The 19,773-nt window shown below is 30.0% G+C and overlaps 1 protein-coding gene across 3 annotated transcripts in view; it reads left to right on the forward strand.

Moving 5' to 3' along the window:
• The window catches only part of LOC117172866 (protein lava lamp-like), a 62,071-nt gene that overhangs the window by 29,602 nt on the left and 12,696 nt on the right, over window positions 1-19,773 (forward strand). For 2 of the 3 annotated variants that reach the window (XM_033361132.1, XM_033361130.1), the window contains 3 exons: window positions 5,290-5,398; window positions 6,212-6,340; window positions 10,108-17,185. In XM_033361132.1, the coding sequence (XP_033217023.1) occupies window positions 5,290-5,398; window positions 6,212-6,340; window positions 10,108-17,185 (7,316 nt within the window). The remainder of the gene's footprint in view (window positions 1-5,289; window positions 5,399-6,211; window positions 6,341-10,107; window positions 17,186-19,773) is intronic. The other variant, XM_033361133.1, reaches the window with a different exon arrangement.

The following is a 19,773-nucleotide window of genomic DNA, read 5'->3' on the forward strand; positions in this document are numbered from 1 at the left end:
AAGTATTTCTCTAATCCTGTAATTAATCCCGCCATCCCTTCTTCATCCTCTGCCATCAACACTATGTCGTCTGCGTATGCCAGTGTATATATCTTTTCCTTTGAAATTGGACTGTCTTGTTCAACATTTTATTATTTTTTCAAATATTGAACTATTTTGTTAAAAATTAGTCTTTTTTTGGACAAAAAAAAATAAAAAATTTGGTTGAAAAATGACTTTTTGAGTTTATAGCTCAATATGTTTGTAGAAAATTCGTCTTTTTGGTTAAAAAGTAATCTTTTAAGTTGAAAATCCAACTGTTTTGTTGAAAAATGGAATATTTCGTTTAAAATTTAATTATTTTGTGAAAAATTTAATAATTTTGTTAATAATTAGTCTTTTTTGGTCGAAAATTGAAATGTTTTATAGAAAATTCGTTTTTTTTTTGGTTGAAAACTCAATTAATTTGGTAGAGATTCAACTAGTTTGTTGAAAACTAACTTTTTGAGTTTAAAACTCTACTATTCAGTTGAAAGTTTATTATTTGGTTGAAAATTAGTTTTTTTGTGTGCAGAAATCTGCATTTTGTTGGTTGAAAAATCAACTGTTTGATTCAAAATTATCTGTTTTGCTTAAAATTGGAATATTTTGTTTAAAATTTAATTATTTATGAGAAATTTAACTATTTTTTAAAAATAGGTCTTCTTTGGTCAATAATTGGTCTTCTTAAGAAAATTAATCTTCTTGGTTACAAAGTAATCTTTTAGGTTGAAAAATCAACTATTTTCTTGAAAATTGGACTATTTTGTTAAAAATTAGTCTTCTTTGATAAAAAGTTCAACTGTTTTTGTAGAAAATTCGCATTTTTCGATTTATAATTCAATTTTTTTCTTAGAAAAATCAACTGTTTGTTTGAAAATTGAATATTTTGTTTAAAATTAAATTATTCTGTGAAAAATTTAACGATTTTGTTAAAACTGAGTTTTTTTGGACGAAATTTCAACTGTTCTTGTAGAAAATCTGTATTTTTGGTTGATAATTCAACTAATTTGGTAGGAAATGAAACTATTTATTTGAGAAATAACTTTTTGAATTAAAAACTCAACTATTTGGATGGAAATTCATGTATTTTATATAAAATTCGTTTTTTTTTCTTTTTGAGATAATTAATCCTCTTACTTAAAAAGCAATCTTTTAGTTTGAAAAATCAACGAATAGTTTGAAAATTAGACTATTTTGTTTAAAATCTATTTATTTTGTGGTAAATTGGTGTATTTTGTTGAAAATTCATTTTCTTTTACAAAAAACTTAATTTTTTAAATTGAAAATTCAGATATTTATTTGTTTAAAAATTGAACTATTTTGCTGAAAATTGGACTATCTTGTTCAACATTTTATTATTTTGTGAAAAATTGTACTGTTTTGTTTAAATTTATTCTTTTTTGGTCAAAAATTCAACTATTTTTGTAGAAAATTCGGCTTTAAAAAAAAATCTTCTTGGTTAAAAAGTAATCCTTTAGGTTGAAAAATCAACTATTTGTTTGAAAAATCAACTATTTGTTTAAAAATTGCACCATTTTGTTTAAAATTTAATTATTTTCTGAATCATTGAATTATTTTGTTACAAATTAGTATTTTTTGGTTGAAAATTCAACTGTTTTGTAGAAAATTCGTCTTTTTGAGTTGAAAATTCAACTATTTTGTTGAAAAATAATTTTTCGAGTTTCAAACTAAACTATTTGTTAAACAATTCGTTTCTTTTTGCAGAAATCTTTATGTCTTTGGTTGAAAAATCAACTGTTTTGTTGAAAATTTAACTTTTTTACTCAAAATTGGAATATTTTGTTTAAAATTTAATTATTTCGTGAAAAGTTAAACTGTTTTGTTAAAAATTATATTTTTTTTTGTAGAGAATTCATCTTTTTGAGTTTAAAATTCAACTATTTTGTTGAAAAATAACTTTTTGAGTTTAAAACTCAACTATTTAGTTGAAAATTTATGTTTCAACTATTCTTGTAGAAAATCTGTATTTTAGGTTGATAGACTATTTTGTTTAAAATGTAATTATTTTGTGAAAAATTTGAATATTTTGTTTAAAATTTAATTGGCTTGTTGAAAAGTTTTGATTGAAACTTTAGTTGAAAAGTGAACTGTTTTTGTAGAAAATTCGACTTTTTTTTAAATAAAAATTAATCTTCTTGGTTAAAAAGTAATCTTTTAGGTTGAAACCCCAACTTTTTGTTTGAAAATTAGACTATTTTGTTTAAAATTTAATTATTTTGTTGTAAATTGATGTATTTTGTTGATAATCCATTTTATTTTACAAAAAACTTGATTTTTAAATTGAAAATTCAGATATTTATTTTGCGAAAAATTGTACTGTTTTGTTGAAAATTATTCTTTTTTGGTCAAAAGTTCAACTGTTTTTGTAGAAAATTCGTCTTTAAAAAAAAAATAATCTTCTTGGTTAAAAAGTAATCCTTTAGGTTGAACAATCAACTACTTGTATGAAAAATCAACTATTTGTTTGGAAATTATGCTATTTTGTTTAAAATTTAATTATTCTGTAGAAAGTTGAACTATTTTGACAAGAAATGGTCTTTTTTGGTCGAAAATTCAACTGTTTTGTAGAAAATTCGTCTTTTTGGGTTGAAAATTAAACGGTTTTTGTACAAAATCTGTCTTTTTTTGTTGATAATTCAACTATTTTGTTGAAAAATAACTTTTTGAATTAAAAACTTAACTATTTGGTTGGAAATTCATGTATTTTATATAAAATTCGTCTTTTTTCATTGAGAAAATTAATCTCGGTTAAAAAGCAATCTTTTTTGCTAAAAATTTGAAGTTTTATTTATTTAATCAATGTGTAATAAGTGGAACTATTTTTTTTAAATCGTCTTTTTGAGTGGAAAATTCAACTAATTTGGTAGAAAATTAACTATTTTGTTGAAAAATAAGTTTTTGAGTTTAAAACTCAAATATTTGGTTGCAAATTCATTTTTCTTTGCAGAAATTTATTTTTTTTTTTATTGAAAAATTAACTATGTGATAGAAAACTTAACTATTTTGCTACAAATTTGAATATTTTTTTTTTAAATTTAATTATTTTGTGAAAAATTTAACTAATTTGTTAAAAAGTAATCTTTTTTTGTCGAAAATTCAAATGTTTTGTAGAAAATTCGTCTTTTTAGGTTGAAAATTATACTTTTTTGTGAAAAAATTAATTTTTTTGTTTAAAACTCAACTATTTAGTTGAAAATTTGACTATTTTGCTAAAAATTTGAATAGTTTAAAATTTAATTATTTTGTGAACATTTTTATTATTTTGTTAAAAAATAATCTTCTTTGGTTGAAAATTCAACTTTTATTTTAGAAAATGTGTCTTTTTTTATCGACGATTCAACTAATTTGGTAGGAATTGCAACTATTTTGTTGAAAAATAATATTTTCTGTTGAAAACTCAACTGATTGTTTAAAAATTGGACCAATTTGTTTAAAATTTAATATTTTGCGAAAAATTTAACTATTTTGTTAAAAATTAGTCTTCTTTAGTCAAAAATTCAACTGTTTTGTTGAAAATTCCTATTTCTTGATTGAAAATTCAATTATTTTAGTAGAAAATTTAACTATTAGAAAAAAAAATTTTTAGTTGAAAACTCAACTATTTAGTTAAAAATTCTTCTATATTTAACTATTTGATTGAAAAATAAATTTTTAAGTTGAAAACTCAATCATTTGGTTGAAAATTTATGAGCCTTTTAGGTTGAAAGATCAACCTTTTGTTTAAAAATTGAAGGATTTTGCTGAAAATTAGACTATCTTGTTCAACATTTTATTATTTCACCAAAAATGGATCTATTTTGTTCGAAATTAGTCTTTTTTGGTTAAAAATTCAACAGTTTTTGTAGAAACTTTGTATCTTTTATTGAATTTTTGTGCAGTTGGGTTTTTATGTTTTTTTTTGTTGAAAATTCGTCTTTCCTTGTAAAAAATTAATGTTCTTGGTTGAAAATTCATCATTTTGTTGAAAAATCTGCTATTGTTTTGAAAATTCCTATTTTTTGTAGAAAAAATCTTCTTGTTTAAAAATTAATATTTTTGAGTTTAGAACTCAACTATATGGTTAAAAATTTATATATTTTGTTGCAAATTCGTCTTTCTTGATAGTAACTTAATTTTCTTGGGTGAAAAATTAACAATTATCTTGAAAATTCGCTTTTTTGTTTAAAAATAATCTTTTCGGTTCAAAATTAATTTTTTAGGTTAAAAAATCAACTTTTTCGTTGAAAATGGGACTATTTTGTTTAAAATCATTCAATTTTATGAAAAATTTAAATATTTTGTTAAAAATTAGTTCTTTTTTGGTATAAAATTGGTCTTTTTCGATTAAAAATTCAACGATTTCGCTAGAAACTTCACTTATTAAAAAAAAACCTTTTGAGTTGAAAACACAACTATTTGTTTGAAAGTTCATTTTTTTCAAATTAGTTTTTTTTTAACAGAAAACATAATCTTTTTGGTTGAAAAATAAACTATTTGTTTGAAAATTTCACTATTTTGCTAAAAATTCATCATTGTTTTTGGTTCACTTCAATTTTTTTAATTAAACGTTAATCTTTCTTAGTTGAGCTCTTATGTATTTTGTCGAAAATAAATAAATTTTACATTGTTGCAAATTCGTCTCTTTTGAGATAATTAATTTTCTTGTCTCAAAATTCAATTTTTAGGTTGAAAAATAAACTATTTAGTTGAAAATTTTTTATAAAATTCATTTATTCTGTGGAAAATTTAAAGTATTTTGTAAAAATTTGGTCCTTTTTAGTCGAAAATTCTACTTTTTTGTGGAACCATCGCCTTTTTTCCTATGAAATTCAGTTATTTTGCTAGAAATTTTAACTATTTTCTTCAAAAATAACTTTTTAAGTTTGAAACTTAATTATTTTGTTGAAAATTTGTTTTTTTTTTTTTAGAAAAAATAATCTTTTTGGTCGAAAAATAATTTATATGGTAGAAAATTGTACTATTTTGATGAAAATTAATTGTTTTTTTTGTTTAATAACATTTTTGAAAATAAGAAACATTATTTTTAGTTTAAAATGTATGTATTTTTAAAAATTTATCTTTCTTGTTAGAAAATTAATCCTTTTGTTTGAAAATTCATCTTTTTAGTTGAAAAATCAACCTTTTGATGAAAAATGTATCTATTTTACTGAGAATTCGATACAGTCATAATTAATTGTTTTAAATTAATTAATTAATCATTTTATTTAATTAATTAATTTGATTAAATTAATCTTGGACTTTGTGCAGGTATCGGATGCAAATGCGGAATTGGTGAGACTCGGAAATCAGGTGGCGCTCCTAGAGGAGGAGAAAGGTAACCTTCAGCTGGGTCTGGTAGACTTTGACGAGCTTAAAGGTAGGAGCCAGGATGGATTTTTCCCCGTGCCGTTATTATCCGTCATATATTCTTATGCCATTTTCTTTGTCCGTACCATTCGCCTTTAATATTCTCTCCTTTTGATACGTCTTTTAGTTTCGTACCATTTTTTTCTTCTATTTTTATAGATCACAGACATTAGGTTTGACCAGAGTACGAAAGTATTTCGCAAAACACATTTTGCTAGAAGTAATCACTTGCTAGAAAGTAAATTTTTTCCAAATTTCTTTCTTTTTATCTTGAAAAATATTAAGGAAAAGTTCTCGCGAAGAAAAATAACATTGAGAAGCATTTTACCTTGATTTTTGGTGATGGATTTCTGCGGTTAGATTAACGATTTCGGTTTTTGAATGTTTTAAGGTTTCAGTTTTTATAGACTAATCGAATTGATCATTTGGTATATTTTCTATCATCTAGGCATAACAATGGTACCTACTTTCTTACTTGTCAAAGTTTGCTGAACTCTGATTTTTAGAAATAGGATGCGTAGTTTGTAGCGCAAAACGGTGTTCGAATCTTTAACTTGCATGGCATTTTTTTCTCTCGATAATAATGCGAAACCTGGTGAAAAATCGCGAAATTTTGATACAAATGTTACAATAATTGTTGATTAATTCATAACAATACTAATATTACAATTTTAAGTGTTTTTAATTTGCTTTCGGCAATAACAGACGTTTGCTTTTGCTCTTAATTTGGATGTGATCCATTGTCAGAATTTCTTAATTTTTATTGAATAACAATGGTTAAAATGCAAATCAACGATATTCGGAAATTGTGCGGTTTCTACAGCGTCTGCAGGCGATTGGAAAGAGCAAATTGCCGACCTCGAAGGTAAGGTCAATGCTCAAGCGAAAGAGATTCAAGCACACATCGAAGCCATTGCTGCACTAGAAAATCAGAAGCTAGATCTTATGCAAGGTAATTTTTCATTTAGTGTTGCCAATTTCAGCTTTGTAGGATTACACATTTTTCTTAAAATTATATGCTTCTAAAATTAGTTTTTTTAAAGTTAAAACTATTGTGATTACGAAAAGATGTGCAAAAGACTTGAAAAATTTAGATTTGGTTTGTCAGTCTTATTAATCGTATAACTCTTCTGCGCATCTCCAAGAGCCGCAGAATTTTTTCGCGCATGTGAAAAAGTTGCAGAAGTTCTCTGTGCATCTTAAAAAGTTGCAGAAATTTTCTGCGCATCTGCAAGAGTCGTAGAACGTTTCTGCGCATCCGAAAAATCGTACAAGTTCTCTGCGCATCTGCATGAGTCGCAGAACTTTTCTGCGCAGGTGCCAGAGTCGCTGAACTTTTATGCGCAGGAGGTTATTTATTTGGAGTTGTCCACGTACTATTTAACACTTTTTTGGACGTTTTTTTTTGCTTAAAAAAATTATTGCTAATTTTTTATGTGTACAGTTTTCGATATCAAATAATAATGATAAAATTATATTTTAGAAAAATAGAATTTTTACCAAGTTATATATATTTTTTAAATACTAAAATAAATATTAATTTAAAAAAAAATTTGTTTAATGGATTATTCGATTCGAGGAGAAAAATAATAATTTTAGGAAAGTATTATTAGTTTGTTTTTAAGGTCATATAAATTATATAATTCCCAAGATTCTTGAGAAAATTCAACAAGATTTCAGAAGATATATTGAACAAGAATCTATAAAATTTGGAAGAAATGTTTGTATTTTATAGGATTCTATCGAATTTTAGGAAAAACTCGAGGTAGTTTAAAATATATTTGTGAAGGTTTAAAATTTGCAAGAAATTAAGAAATATTTTATAAGTTTTCGGAAATCCTTCAAAGTTCTAAAGTATTTTAATCTCTTCAAAAATTGCTGAATAAACTTTAAAAATAAAAAAAAATAAATGCTTTGAAATCTCCCAGATTGTGTGGGAATGAAATTCCGCAATTTACACTATTAAAAAATGTTTAAATAATAAAAAATAAATCAAATGATGAACATATTTTTTACTTGTTATTTAAACAATTTTTTAAATTATTTAGATGCGTAAATTTTCTAATTCGGTAATATTACATGCTTTTGGGAATTTTATATTGTCAAGAATTTTATTTTTCGGGATTTTTAATCTTCCAATTTTCAGAAATCTTTTAAAATATTCTAATTTTTTTTTGCTTTTCCCCAAACAATAATTATTGAAAATAAAAAATCATTAAATATTTTTCCAGGAATTTTGAGAAATAGTTTTTATTGCCTTAAAACGTTTCAAATTTCTTAAAAAGCCTAATAATTTTATTTTGACGTATTCAAAAATCTGCATTTAGTTTTTTATTTTTTTAAAACTTCAAATTTTTAATTATTTTTTTCATTGTTTCTAAACTTGTAAATATCGTTAAATTGAGTCGCATTTTTCTTCAAATCTTGGAAATTCTTTTTTAACTGGTTTGAAAATCTTTTGAAATGTTTTAAAATCTTTTAAAATATTCTTCTGAAATAATTTTTTAAAATAAAAAACATAAAAAAATTTCCTAAGAATTTCAAAACAATCATCTTCTTGAAACTTTTAAAATTCTTTAAAAGCTTTTAATTTTTTTTTTGAAATCTGCCAAAATCTATGTATAATTAAAAAAATTGCCTGAGAACTTTCCAGATTCTTTTTTTTAACAATTTTTGAAATTTCTAAAAATGTTTTGAAATTATTTTATTTATTCGTTTAAAATTAATTCTTCAAACTAAAAATTCATTTTTAATTTTCCCAGGAATTAAATTTCTTTATTGTTTTGGTACCTTTCAAAATCCTTGAAAAACTTCAAAATTTTATTTCGAAATCTTAAAAAATATACTTATTTAAAGTTTTTTGAAATCTCCTAAAATTTCAAATGACTTGTTACATTTCTTTCATAACTTCTTAATATCTTATTAAATAATTGACATTTTGCCAAAATTTTGGAAAACATTCTGCAATATAAAATAATTGTGTAAACTTTCCAGATTCTTTTTTGATAATTTTGGAATTCTTTTGGAATGTTTTGTAATCTTGTTAAGTATTTTCTCTTAAATTCAATGTGAAATAAAAAATCATAAAATTTTTTTTCAGGAATCTTAAGAAAATTTGTTTATTAGTTTGAAACCTTTCAAAATCCTTAAGTGGCTTCAAAATTTGTTTTTTAAATCTTTAAAAATTGAAGTTTTGTTTTTAATTTTTTAAATCATTGTAAATTTGAAACTATTTTTCAAACTGTTTCTAAGCTTATAAATATCTTTAAAACGCTTATTCTTTTTTTTAATAAAAAAAAAAATGCTGCAAAATTACAAAAATTCCTTTAAAATTTTGAAACTTCCTTTTCAACGATTCTGGGAATCTTTTAAAATGTTTTAAAATGATAATTTAAATATTCTTTTAACAGGGAGAAACTCTTTTAAAATAAATTTTTTTAAATAAAAGCATTTTAAATTTTTTAACGAATTTTAAGACAAATTTTTCATCATCTTCAAAACTTTCAAAATTCTTAAAAAGCTTATAATTTTTCTGTTCGATATTATGAAAAATCTTTTTCAATCGTTTTAAATATTCTCTTAAAATTAATTCGTCCAAAATAAATTTTTTTTTAGGAATCTTAAAAAAATTGTTTATAAATTTGAAATATTTCAAAATTCTTAAAAAAACTTCAAAAGAGACTTTTTTAAATTTAAAATTATTTTTGACATTTGTTTAAAACTTCTAAATAAATTTTAGGATAAATCAACTTTATACAAAATTTTTAATAAATGCAAACTGACCAAATTTACCCTAAAATCTTCTCGATTCTTATTTTACAATTTGGGTATCATTTTTAAATTTAAAAAAAAAATAAAAATAAGTCCTCAAAGTAAAAAATCATTTAAAATTTTCATGCGAACATAAAAAAAATTTTTATTCCCTTGAGTCGAAACATTTTTTAAAACTTTGTAATATCTTGTAATCTATTTCAAAATTTAAGGGAATCATTCTCAATTTTTTAAAATCTTTTTTCCTTCTCTCTGAAAATTAATTTTTCTGAATAAAAATTCATTTCTAATTATCCTAAGAATCTGAAGACATTTTTTATGGTCTTGAAACATTTCGAACATTTTTTAAAACGCTTCTTTATTTGTAAATCTTTATTCTACATTTCTGTTGGACCAGAGAATTAATAAAAAAAAAATGTTTCACGTACAAAAAAATAGTTGTGTTTTCTTCCGTTTAGACCGAACTAATTTTATAAAAAATACTTTAAAATTTTTTAAAATAAGTACCCATGAACCAAAAACAAAAAAATCTTATTTTTGTTAGTATTGAAAAAAATCTAACTTTATATAAAATTATTTTGCCTGCAATATGATTTTATATTATCATTTGTTATCGAAAACTGTAAATATACAAAATTTGCAACAATTTTTGATCTCAAGGAAAACCTGTTTATTTTTTGGAATTTTATACACTTTCAACCCTTATTTGGTGGCCAAAAGCGATCTATTTGTTTAAATTTTGGGTTATCCTGATAAGATACCTAAACTTTTACACATACGTCCAAAACAGATTTAAAAAAATAATTTAGGCCTTTCCTTCCTACCTGCCTAAAAGCGTTACAAAACAAACCCGAAATAATTTGTGTTAGAATCCAGATTTTTGCACATCGCTCATTAAAAAATCGAATTGAAAGTCTAATTATTCGGGTAATTCAAACTGAATTCCAGAACTCCATTCTATAAAACAAGAAATCTCGACCTTAGAAGCAGAAAACGCAGAGTCCGAAAATCTCCGTGTAACCGCGGAAATGAAAATAGTTGACTTGGAAGAGCAACTTGAATCCTTTAACCGAATTCAGAACGATCAGAAGCCGAACGATTCTTCTGTTGATTTGATCCAGAAGATTGAAAGTCTAACTCGAGAGAATGAAGAACTTCATCAGGAAATCTCCAAGTTAAAAGAGAAAGGTTCATCCGATGCTGGATCAACTGAATCCTTCGAAACTTTGCATGAAACCGACAGGAGCGAGTTGTTGAAGAAGATAGAGGAAATTAATCAAAGAAACAGTGACCTGATGAAGAAGTTGTCGACCCTGGAAGAGAAAACTGAAGAGAAAGGTTCTTCTGATACCGGATCGACAGAATCTTTTGAAAAAATTCCTGGACACAGTGACAACTCCATGAAGATTGAGATGCTGACTCGCGAGAACAATGAACTGGTTATCAAACTCACGAAACTGGAGGAAAAACTGGAAGCTGAAAGTTCTAAAGAGTCGGAAGAATCGGAGCGTATCCAGAGACTCGTTCACGAAAACAACGAACTGGTGATTGAAATTACAAAACTAAAGGAAAGGGTTTCAGACGATTCTCAGTTGAGGATAAAATCTTTGATGGAAGATAATGAAGATTTGAAGCGAAAACTAGAACAACTTGGAACACGTCTTGAAAAGGATCAAGATTCTTTGGAACATTCGCAGAGGTTAGAGCAACTGAGTCAGGAGAAGGAAGCTTTGCTGGAGAGAGTGAGCATCCTCGAAGAAATGGATAGCCAGGAAAAATCTGATTTGCGGGAAGCTGAAAGTGCGACGATCGCCTCCTTGGAAAGTGAAATAGAATCCTGCAAGAGGTTAATACAAGAACAGAAGAATACCATGGATGACCTGAAGTTGAAATTGATTGATAAAGAGGAGGAATTAGAAAGGAAGATCATCCTGATTACAGAACTTGAGGTCTCTGGAGCAGATGTTGAATCTCTACGAAAGGAACTAGAGGATTCGATGTTGGTGATCGAGGAGTGGAAACGGAAATGTGATGACATGCAGGAGAAGATGAATTATTTGGAAGCCGGGAAGAATTCAATTGCGGAAGGACTCCAGCATCTTCAGGATGAGAATCGCCTTTTGGTGGAGCAGGCTGAGCAAAAGGAGGAGATGGTGAAGAACTTGAAGCAGGAGTTGGACAATACGATCAGTGTCTTTGAGGCTAAATTAGAGGAACAAGCGACTCTTGTTGCTACGAAAGAAAAGGAGATTGCTTCTTTGAAGGATGTGATCAAGACTAAGGAGAAGGATTTAACCGACAAGTATGCACAGTTGCAGAATGAGATGATTCAGATAGACTCTCTGCAGGATGAGCTCATTCAGAGGAAGAGTGATCTTCAACAAAAGGATGCTGCGATAGTTTCGCTGACTGAGGAAGTAAATGAACTGAAGGTTTCTTACAAAAAGGACGTATCTTCTGCTAAAAAGGAGATCGAGAACTTGCAAGGGCAGCTGAAACTATCAAAGAGTCCAGAGGAGTTTAAAGAATTACTCCGCGAGTTAGAAAATAAGGATCAACTTTTGAACCAACTAGAGGCGACGTTACATAACTACGAGTCTGAGATCAGCAGTCTTCAAGCTCAGATTAAAAATGCTGGTGTTCGTAACAAAGAACTCGAGAATGAGTTACATAAAAAATCTCAAGAACTTGATGATGTGAAGATAACAAGTGATCAGATAGAGGAGAAATTGAAGGATGCAGAGATTGCTAAATCTGAAGGGAAAAAACGAATTGAATATGTGCAGAATATGCTTGATACTAATGCGAAATATGCCGAGGATCTGAAAGTGGAATTGAATGAGGCTTATCAGGCTCTGGAGAAATTAAAGGTGAAACATATGGAAGATATGGAAATGCAAAATAGGAGATTGGAGGACATCATTGAGGATTTGCATAGCAAAATCCAAGAGTCGGAGGCTCTGAAGTCAGAGTTGGAGAGAATGCAGCTCCTCATTGGCCAAAACTTCACCGAGGAGACGAAGAAGTCTCTCGAGGTACAGATCACCAATCTTGAACAACAGCTTGCTGAATCAGATGAGAAGTCGCAGAGACAGTTGGAGAAGATGAAGAAGATTGCTGTTAACCTGAAGAAAAAAGCTGCTCTAGTTGAAGAACTAGAGACGAAGGTAAATCAACTGGAGGAGAAATTGATCTTGGAAAAGGATGAGAAGGAAGCGAAAAATAGAGAGATCCAGGAAAAGGATGCCGCATTGCAGGAGAAAGATAACCAGATATCATCTTTAGAGGAACGTTTCCTGGGTGTTCAGAACGAAAAGCAAGAAGCTCTTTTTCATATCGAGAGACTCAGTTTTGAGTTGGATGAATCGAGGCAGAGATTGGATTCTTTGACGAGGCTGGTGCTAGAAATGGGAGAGGAATCTTTTGAATCAATGATAGAGAAGTGCAGGATTCAGCAGCAGGATTTGGAGGAAGCAAAGGATAACGTCAGGGAACTGAGTGTTCGGATGCAAGTTATGGAAACTGAATACGTGGATCAGTTGTCTACCATTCAGAATCTGAAGACGGAGAATGGAATGTTGATGTCACGGCAATCACAGATTAATGAAAGGCTTGAGAATGCGGAGAAGGAATCGGAGGATAGGAGAATTCTTCTAGAACAGCTGAAGATGGAAGCAGAGAAGAAAGAAGCTGAGTTAGCTGCAAATAAGGAAGCTGAATCAGTTGTGAAAGTCGAGGAAGCGCCAAAGGAGTCAGCTCAAGATGGTACTAACACCCAGTGTGGAAGATGCGATCAGTGTCAGACTCTTGTTCACACCCTAGAAGCTAGATTGCAAGAAAGGGATGCCGAGATTGAGAATTTAGACAACGAGCTTGCCAACTCGATTGGCAACTTTGTCCAAATGCAGGAGAACCTCCGATTTAATATGAATCAATCAGGGCAAAATAGGTCACTTCAAGAACCTTATAACGAACTAATGGTGCAGTACAATGCCCTGACTGCTTCAAATGAAGAAATTAAAAAGAAGCTGGATGAGACTCTAAAGGAAAATCAAGAACTGACTGATAAGATCGAGAGTTTGAAGGACCTGAATGTAACTTTAAAAGAGAGAACTGAAGCTGTTGAGCAGGAATTGTCGTCTGGAAAGACGACAACTGAAAGTTTAGGGGCAGAATTAGAGACGACGCGTCAAGAGTTGATCGCTGCTAGGTCTCAAACTCAGGAATTGGTGGTTTCAAGAGATAGATTAAGTGAAGAACTGACCATCTGTCAGCAGAAGATATCAGAACTGGAATTGGAATTGAGCAATCTGAGAGAAAGTGTGAGTTTGGAGATACCTAATAGGGATCTGGAAAGTTCTGAACCCGCTCCTTTGTTTGATGCATCAAAGGCTTTTGGTTTCGTTCCCGTGAAGGATTCAGATAAGCAGGAAATTATAAAACTAAGCGATTTGTTATCCGAGAAGGATAATCTCTGTAGTAGTCTCTCTGCGGAAATTGAGAGACTGAAGGCCGAGAACGAAGCTAAAGTTCAGAGTCTTCTGTTCGAGAAACAGGAGATTGAGAGTTCCCACGAACTTTGCAGGTTTCAGATCCTCCAGTTGGAGAACGAGATTAAGAGTTCGAACGAGGCTGGTCGAGTTCGAGAACTTGAGGATCGTTCTATCAAAATTCAGAGAGAAAACGATCTTCTCCAGTTGCAGGTCAATGATTTAACGAGAGCACTGGAAGATCTCAAAGAGGCAGGAGCAAAGACAAGAAATCTGCAGGATGAATTGGCTGCCGCTTTAGGTGAAAAAGCGCAATTGTTGCTCCAAGTTGAAAATCTGACTCAAAGTTTAAGGAATTTGGAACAATCTAAAACGGTTGTTGAAGAGAAAGTAGAGAAGGCAACAGATCCTTTGAAGGAATCAACCTGGGCGACGGAAATGGAGAAGGTGGAAGTGGAGGAGGAAGGTTGGGGCTGGAATGCTGAAGAAGCTACACTAGCTGATGATTTAGTTACGAATCCACTCGGTGCGACTGCAGAAGTCCAGTTACAAATCAGAATTTCGGAACTCGAGGATCAACTGAAAGATCTCGAAGATGACAAAGCGAAGATCCTAGAAGACAACAGGAACGTTCAAACAAAATGTGGGAAGTTGATCAAGAAACTCAAGGAGTACAAATTCCAGGTTGAGTCTTTACAACAGCAGGTGAAATCTAAGAAGTTGACGAGCGATTTGTGCAATCTGGATTCAGTCTTCAAAGACGAGATGAATTCACAGATATCTAGTTTAGAGAAAGCTTTAGGTGAAGCCAAGGAAGACAATAAAAAGGCGATAGCTGAGAAGGAGAATTTGTTGAAACGTTTGGATGTCTTGATGGCAGCGAATGAGAGGCACCTGGAGCTGAAGGAAAGACAGGATATGCAACTCGAAGTTTGGGAAATCAGGAACAAGGAATTGACGAATAGATTAGGAGCTTTACAACAGAAATTGGAGGAATGTGGAACTGAAGCCCAAAATTCTCAAGTACAAAGTCAAACTAGTCAGCTAGAGGTTAAAGAGTGTCTCACTGCAGGAGATAAATCTAGGGAAGAACTGGAAAATCTGAAAATTGCTCTAGAAGATCTAGCAGCCGAGAATGATGAGCTGCAACATCTTCTTGAAGAACAGAGAACTAATAGGCTAGCTATGGAATCAAAAATGGCTGTGCGTTCCGATACTGAAAGTAGATTAGAAGAATCTAATATAAGAAATGTTGAATTGCAGAAGGATTTGGATAAATTAAGAGAGGAGTACAATATATTAAGGAAACAGTACGAGCAAAGTTTGATGGATGCGAATGATCAGGTTCAAGTCATGCGTCAAAATTCGGATGTTCTTAAGGAAGAGCTTGCTAGGAAATGTGAAGAAATCGCGGAGGTTTTGTCTCTTAATAAAGAAGCGGATGAATCTCTTTCTAGATTAAGTCAAGAGTTGCAGGAAGCTTTGAGGGAAAAGGAAGAATTGAGAAAGGCTCTTGAGAAGAAAGTTCTCGAAGTTCAAAGTTTGAGACAAGAATCAGATGTTTGTGTGGAGAGTCTAAAAGGCGAGGAGATGGAAATCGAGAACCTTCGAAAGACGATTCTTGAAAAAGATGAAGAACTCCTTATCTTGAAGAAACGAACAGAGGAGTTGGTATCTTCCAATTCTGAGTTAGAAGTTAGATTTCAGCAAATGGATCTCTCTCTACAAACCTACTTAGTTGATCTAGAAACGAAGAATCGGATTTTGGAAACGAAGGATCAAGAGATTCAGACTCTTGTTTCTACTTTGCAGTCTCATGAAATAAATCTCCAGCTCTTGCAAAACAGGGTATCACAAGCAGAACATGAACTTCACGAATCAAGAAACCTCTTGGCTGAAAGGGAGTCTACGATTCAGGGATTCGAGCAGGAATTGCAGAAGGCGAAACAGGATTTAGAGACGAGTAGACTTGAAATTGAGGAACTCGTCAGCAAACTCCAGGTTCATGAGCAAGAACTAGAAAGGTTGGGCGAAATCGAGGAGAACAAAACTGAAAGTTACAACGTCTTGAATCTGGAATTCCACGCCAAGAAGGAAGAATTGAATTACATGAAGCAAAGGCTATCAGAAAGCGAGACAACCATCACAGATCTGAAGGAGAAACTTGAGAAAGAGGTGTCTTCAGAGGCTCCGAAAACTGTTGACGGTATTCCTGTTTTCAGAATGGGAGGCAGTGATGATCAGGAAATAGATGAGCTAAAGTCAGAATTAAGCAAAAAGCAGTTACAGATAGAGAATTTAGAATCCTCTCTTAGCGATAGTCCTTATCCCCAAATTATACAAGAACTACAAGACACTGTCAATCGTCTCTACAACGAAAAGGCCCAGATCGAACTTACTTTGGCGACATTGTCACAAAACTTGAGAGATCGACTCAAAGAAAAGGAGGAAGAGGTAGAAAATCTTCGTCAGGAATTGGAACTCCAACGACAGCAGATGGATTCAGATCGAGTCTCGAGAAGGAAGAGATCCCTCGGGGATGATGAAATAAATAGGTTGAAGGACGCCCTACGTGCTTGGGAACAAGAAGTTGATGATTTGAGGCACGTTATAGCCGAGAAGGATGCTCAGCTTCAACAAGATTCTTCCTCGACCGAAAAAGAAACGATTGAAAGACTCATGGCTGAAAAGGAACAAGTTAGACTCGAAGCTGAAGAGATCTTGGAGCGGAAACTATCAGAGAAGGAGATGGAAATTGAGTCGCTCAAATCCCGTCTCCAGGAAGAGAAGGAGCTCCTCCTCACGGATTTAAAACTGAAGGAAAAGGACATTGAGAATTTGAGAATTCAGTTTGAAGGAATCAGCTCTGATCACGAGGAGCAGTTGCAGAAGAAGATGGTGGAAGTTGCTCATGCTGGGAATGATCTAGCCGAGAAGGATAGAAGACTCGCGGAACTTAGCATCACCAAAGACGCGGAGATTCACAATCTAAATGTTCAGATTCACGACAGGGATGTTAGGATCGAGGAATTGTTGGCATTGTCAGAAGAGGAGGAGAGACAGTTGTCGGATTTGAAGAGGATTCTGGAAACGAGGGAACAGGAGATCACCGATTTGAAGCAGCAGCTGGAGGAGAAGGTCAAGGAACTGGAGTTGATTCAGCACGCTCTGAAGAGACATATAATGAAATCTGATGATGATGATGAAACAAGTCCTTCCAAGGGAAATTCAGCGAATGAGTTGGACCTGGCGCTTTATATGCTTCATCAGAGGGATGTCAGGTGTGAGGAACTGACTCTGGAGTTGATGCAACTTCTGGAGGAGAGGGACACCTTGCAGTTGCGATTGTCTAATGCGATCAGGGTTAATGAGGAACTGAGGAGGAATGGGAGTCCGGTGAAGGGACTTTCCTCGAGTTCAGAGGATTTGCCAACCGTGGAGGATCCGTCGCCTTCGAGAGCTGAAGGACCTGTCGAGATTGCCAAGGATGCGCTGGACTCGTCGATTGGGGAAAACAGGGAAGCTCTTGCTCAGAAGTAAGTTCAAGTCAATTATAATAGCAGGGATCACAGGCCATACCCTTTTTTTGCCCTTAACATTTTTTAAATCCCTAGAATTTAGAATTTGGAACCAATTTTCCGCTTTTTTCTCTTTTTTTGCAAGGTTGTTGACTCATTTTTTAAGAATCATAAAGAAAAAATCAAGGTGTTGGAGACAAAGACACTTTGAAAAAGATTATTTTTGATGATACCAGTTTCAGATAGTTCCTAACCGATTTAGTTGCTAATTTTGTAAATTTTAAGGGGTTAGGGGAAGAAATTCTTTTATATAAAATTAATGGAGGTGCGAGTCTTAAATTTAAGTTGAAATTAGTTAATTTGCTAATATTTCAATTAAAAGTGTTTAATTCTGAACGGAATAGAGAATTTTTTAAACAAGTTGTTGAATTTGCAAAACAGTTTGTGTTTCGACTTGAAAATGTGAATTTTGAGTAAAATAGTTGAATTTTCAACCAAAGATGTAAATCTTCAACCAATTAAAAATTTTCAGCCAAGAAAGAAAATAAATTGTAATCAAATTTTGAAATTTTTAATATAAAAATACGAATTTTGTACAGAAAAATTAAATTTCAAATCTATTAGTTGAATATTCTAACACATTGTTGAAGTTTTTTTAAAAGAAAAAGATTTCGTACTCGAAAAAGAAAATAAATTTTAACCAAATTCTTTAATTTTAAAGCTGATTTATTTTAAATCAAACACAGTTAAATTAAAAAAAGACGAATTTTCTACAAAAACAGTTTGTTTTTCAACTTGAAAATGTTAATTTTCAATCAAATAGTTTAATTCTCAACCAAAGGCGAATCTTCAACCAATGAAAAATTCAACCAAAAAGGATTAATTTTTTAACCAATCAGTTGCATTTTTGATAAAAAAAAAGAAAGAATTATTTTCATACAAAAGACATTAATTAAAAAAAAATTACACTAGAAGAGTTAAATTTTCAAACAAAAAAGACGAATTTTCCACAGAACAATTGCATTTTAAACCAATAAAGATGTTACAGTTAAAAAAATTAAATTAAGTTCTTAATTTTCAAACAAATAGACCAATTCTCAACAAAAATAGTTGAATTTTGAACCCAAAGAGAAGAATTTCCAACAAAAAATTTGAATTTTCAACCCAAAATAATCTCTTTTCTACAAAATGTTAAATTGTTAAAATTAACCAAATTTTTAATTTTCACACAAATAACGAATTTGATACAAAAAAGTCGAATTTTCAAACAATTATTTTAATTTTCAACAAAATAAATTTAATTTTCATCTCAAAATTGTGCATTTTCAACAAAAAAGTTTATTTTTCCCCCAAAACAAAATGCATTTTCGACAAAACAGATTAATTTCCAAACAAAAAAGAAGAATTTTCAATAAAATAATTGAACTTTTAACGAGAGAAGGTTTTTCGGTTAAAAAATATTTAAAAATTTCAACCAAATAGTTTAATTTTCAACCCGACAGTATGAATTTTCGACCAGAAAAGAAACGAACTTTTAACAGAGAAAGATTTTGTAGTCGAAACATAAAATAAATATAATCCAAATTCTTTAATTTTAAAATCTGAAGACGAATTTTCTACAAAGCAGTTATATTTCGGGCGAAATATTTAAAATTTGCATAAAAAAGACGAATTTTCAATTATGATTTTAATTCTTACAGCAACAAAAAAATGAATTTTGAACAAAGTTGTTCAACTTTTAGCCAAGCAGTAGAATTTTCAACCGTTTTTTTTAAATAAAATTGTTGGTACTTCAACCGAAAAGAATTAATTTTTCACCAATCAGTTGCATTTTTATTAAAAAAAACACAGATGAATTTCATTCTAAAAGAGAAAATCTTCAAACAAAAGACTTCAATTTTAAATAAAACAATTGAGTTTATATTAATAGCAAAAAAGAAATTTATATTGAAATAGTCAAATTTTTAAATAAAAAAGATACATTTTTAATAGAATAATTACTGAATATCCAGTCAACAAAGACGTTTCAGTGAAATAAAAAAATTTAACCAAATTTTTTAATTTTCAAAATAAAAAGACAAATTTTCAATAAAATAATTGAATTTCTAACGAGAAACAAAAAAGAAACAGATTTTCAACCAAATGGTAAACAATCTAATTTACAACAAGAAAAATGACTTTTTGATAAAATTGTTTAAAAAAATTAATTTTTAAACTAAATAATAACATTTTCAACCAAAACAGATGAATTCTTAAGAAAAAATGTTATTGTTGGTATTTCAACAATAATTATTTTACCTTTTTAATTTTCACGCAGAAATGATGAATTATCATCAAAAAACTTAATTTTCAACCTAAGAACTTGAAATTTCTACGAAATAGTTGAATTTTAAACTAAAAAGTATGATTTTAATCAAACTTTTAAATTTTCAACAAAGTAATTAATTTTTCTACTAAATAATAAGGTTGCTAATCAAAAAAATGGATTCTTAACCAAAAATATAGCAGTAAATTTGTAACGAAGAAGAATGAGCTTTCAACCAAAAATTTTTCTTTTTTCGAAGAAAATTTCTCCTGTTTTCCCTAGAATTAAACTGCCGAATTAC

The sequence above is a fragment of the Belonocnema kinseyi genome, chromosome 5, assembly GCF_010883055.1.
Source record: "Belonocnema kinseyi isolate 2016_QV_RU_SX_M_011 chromosome 5, B_treatae_v1, whole genome shotgun sequence".
Taxonomy (NCBI): Eukaryota; Metazoa; Arthropoda; class Insecta; order Hymenoptera; family Cynipidae; genus Belonocnema; species Belonocnema kinseyi.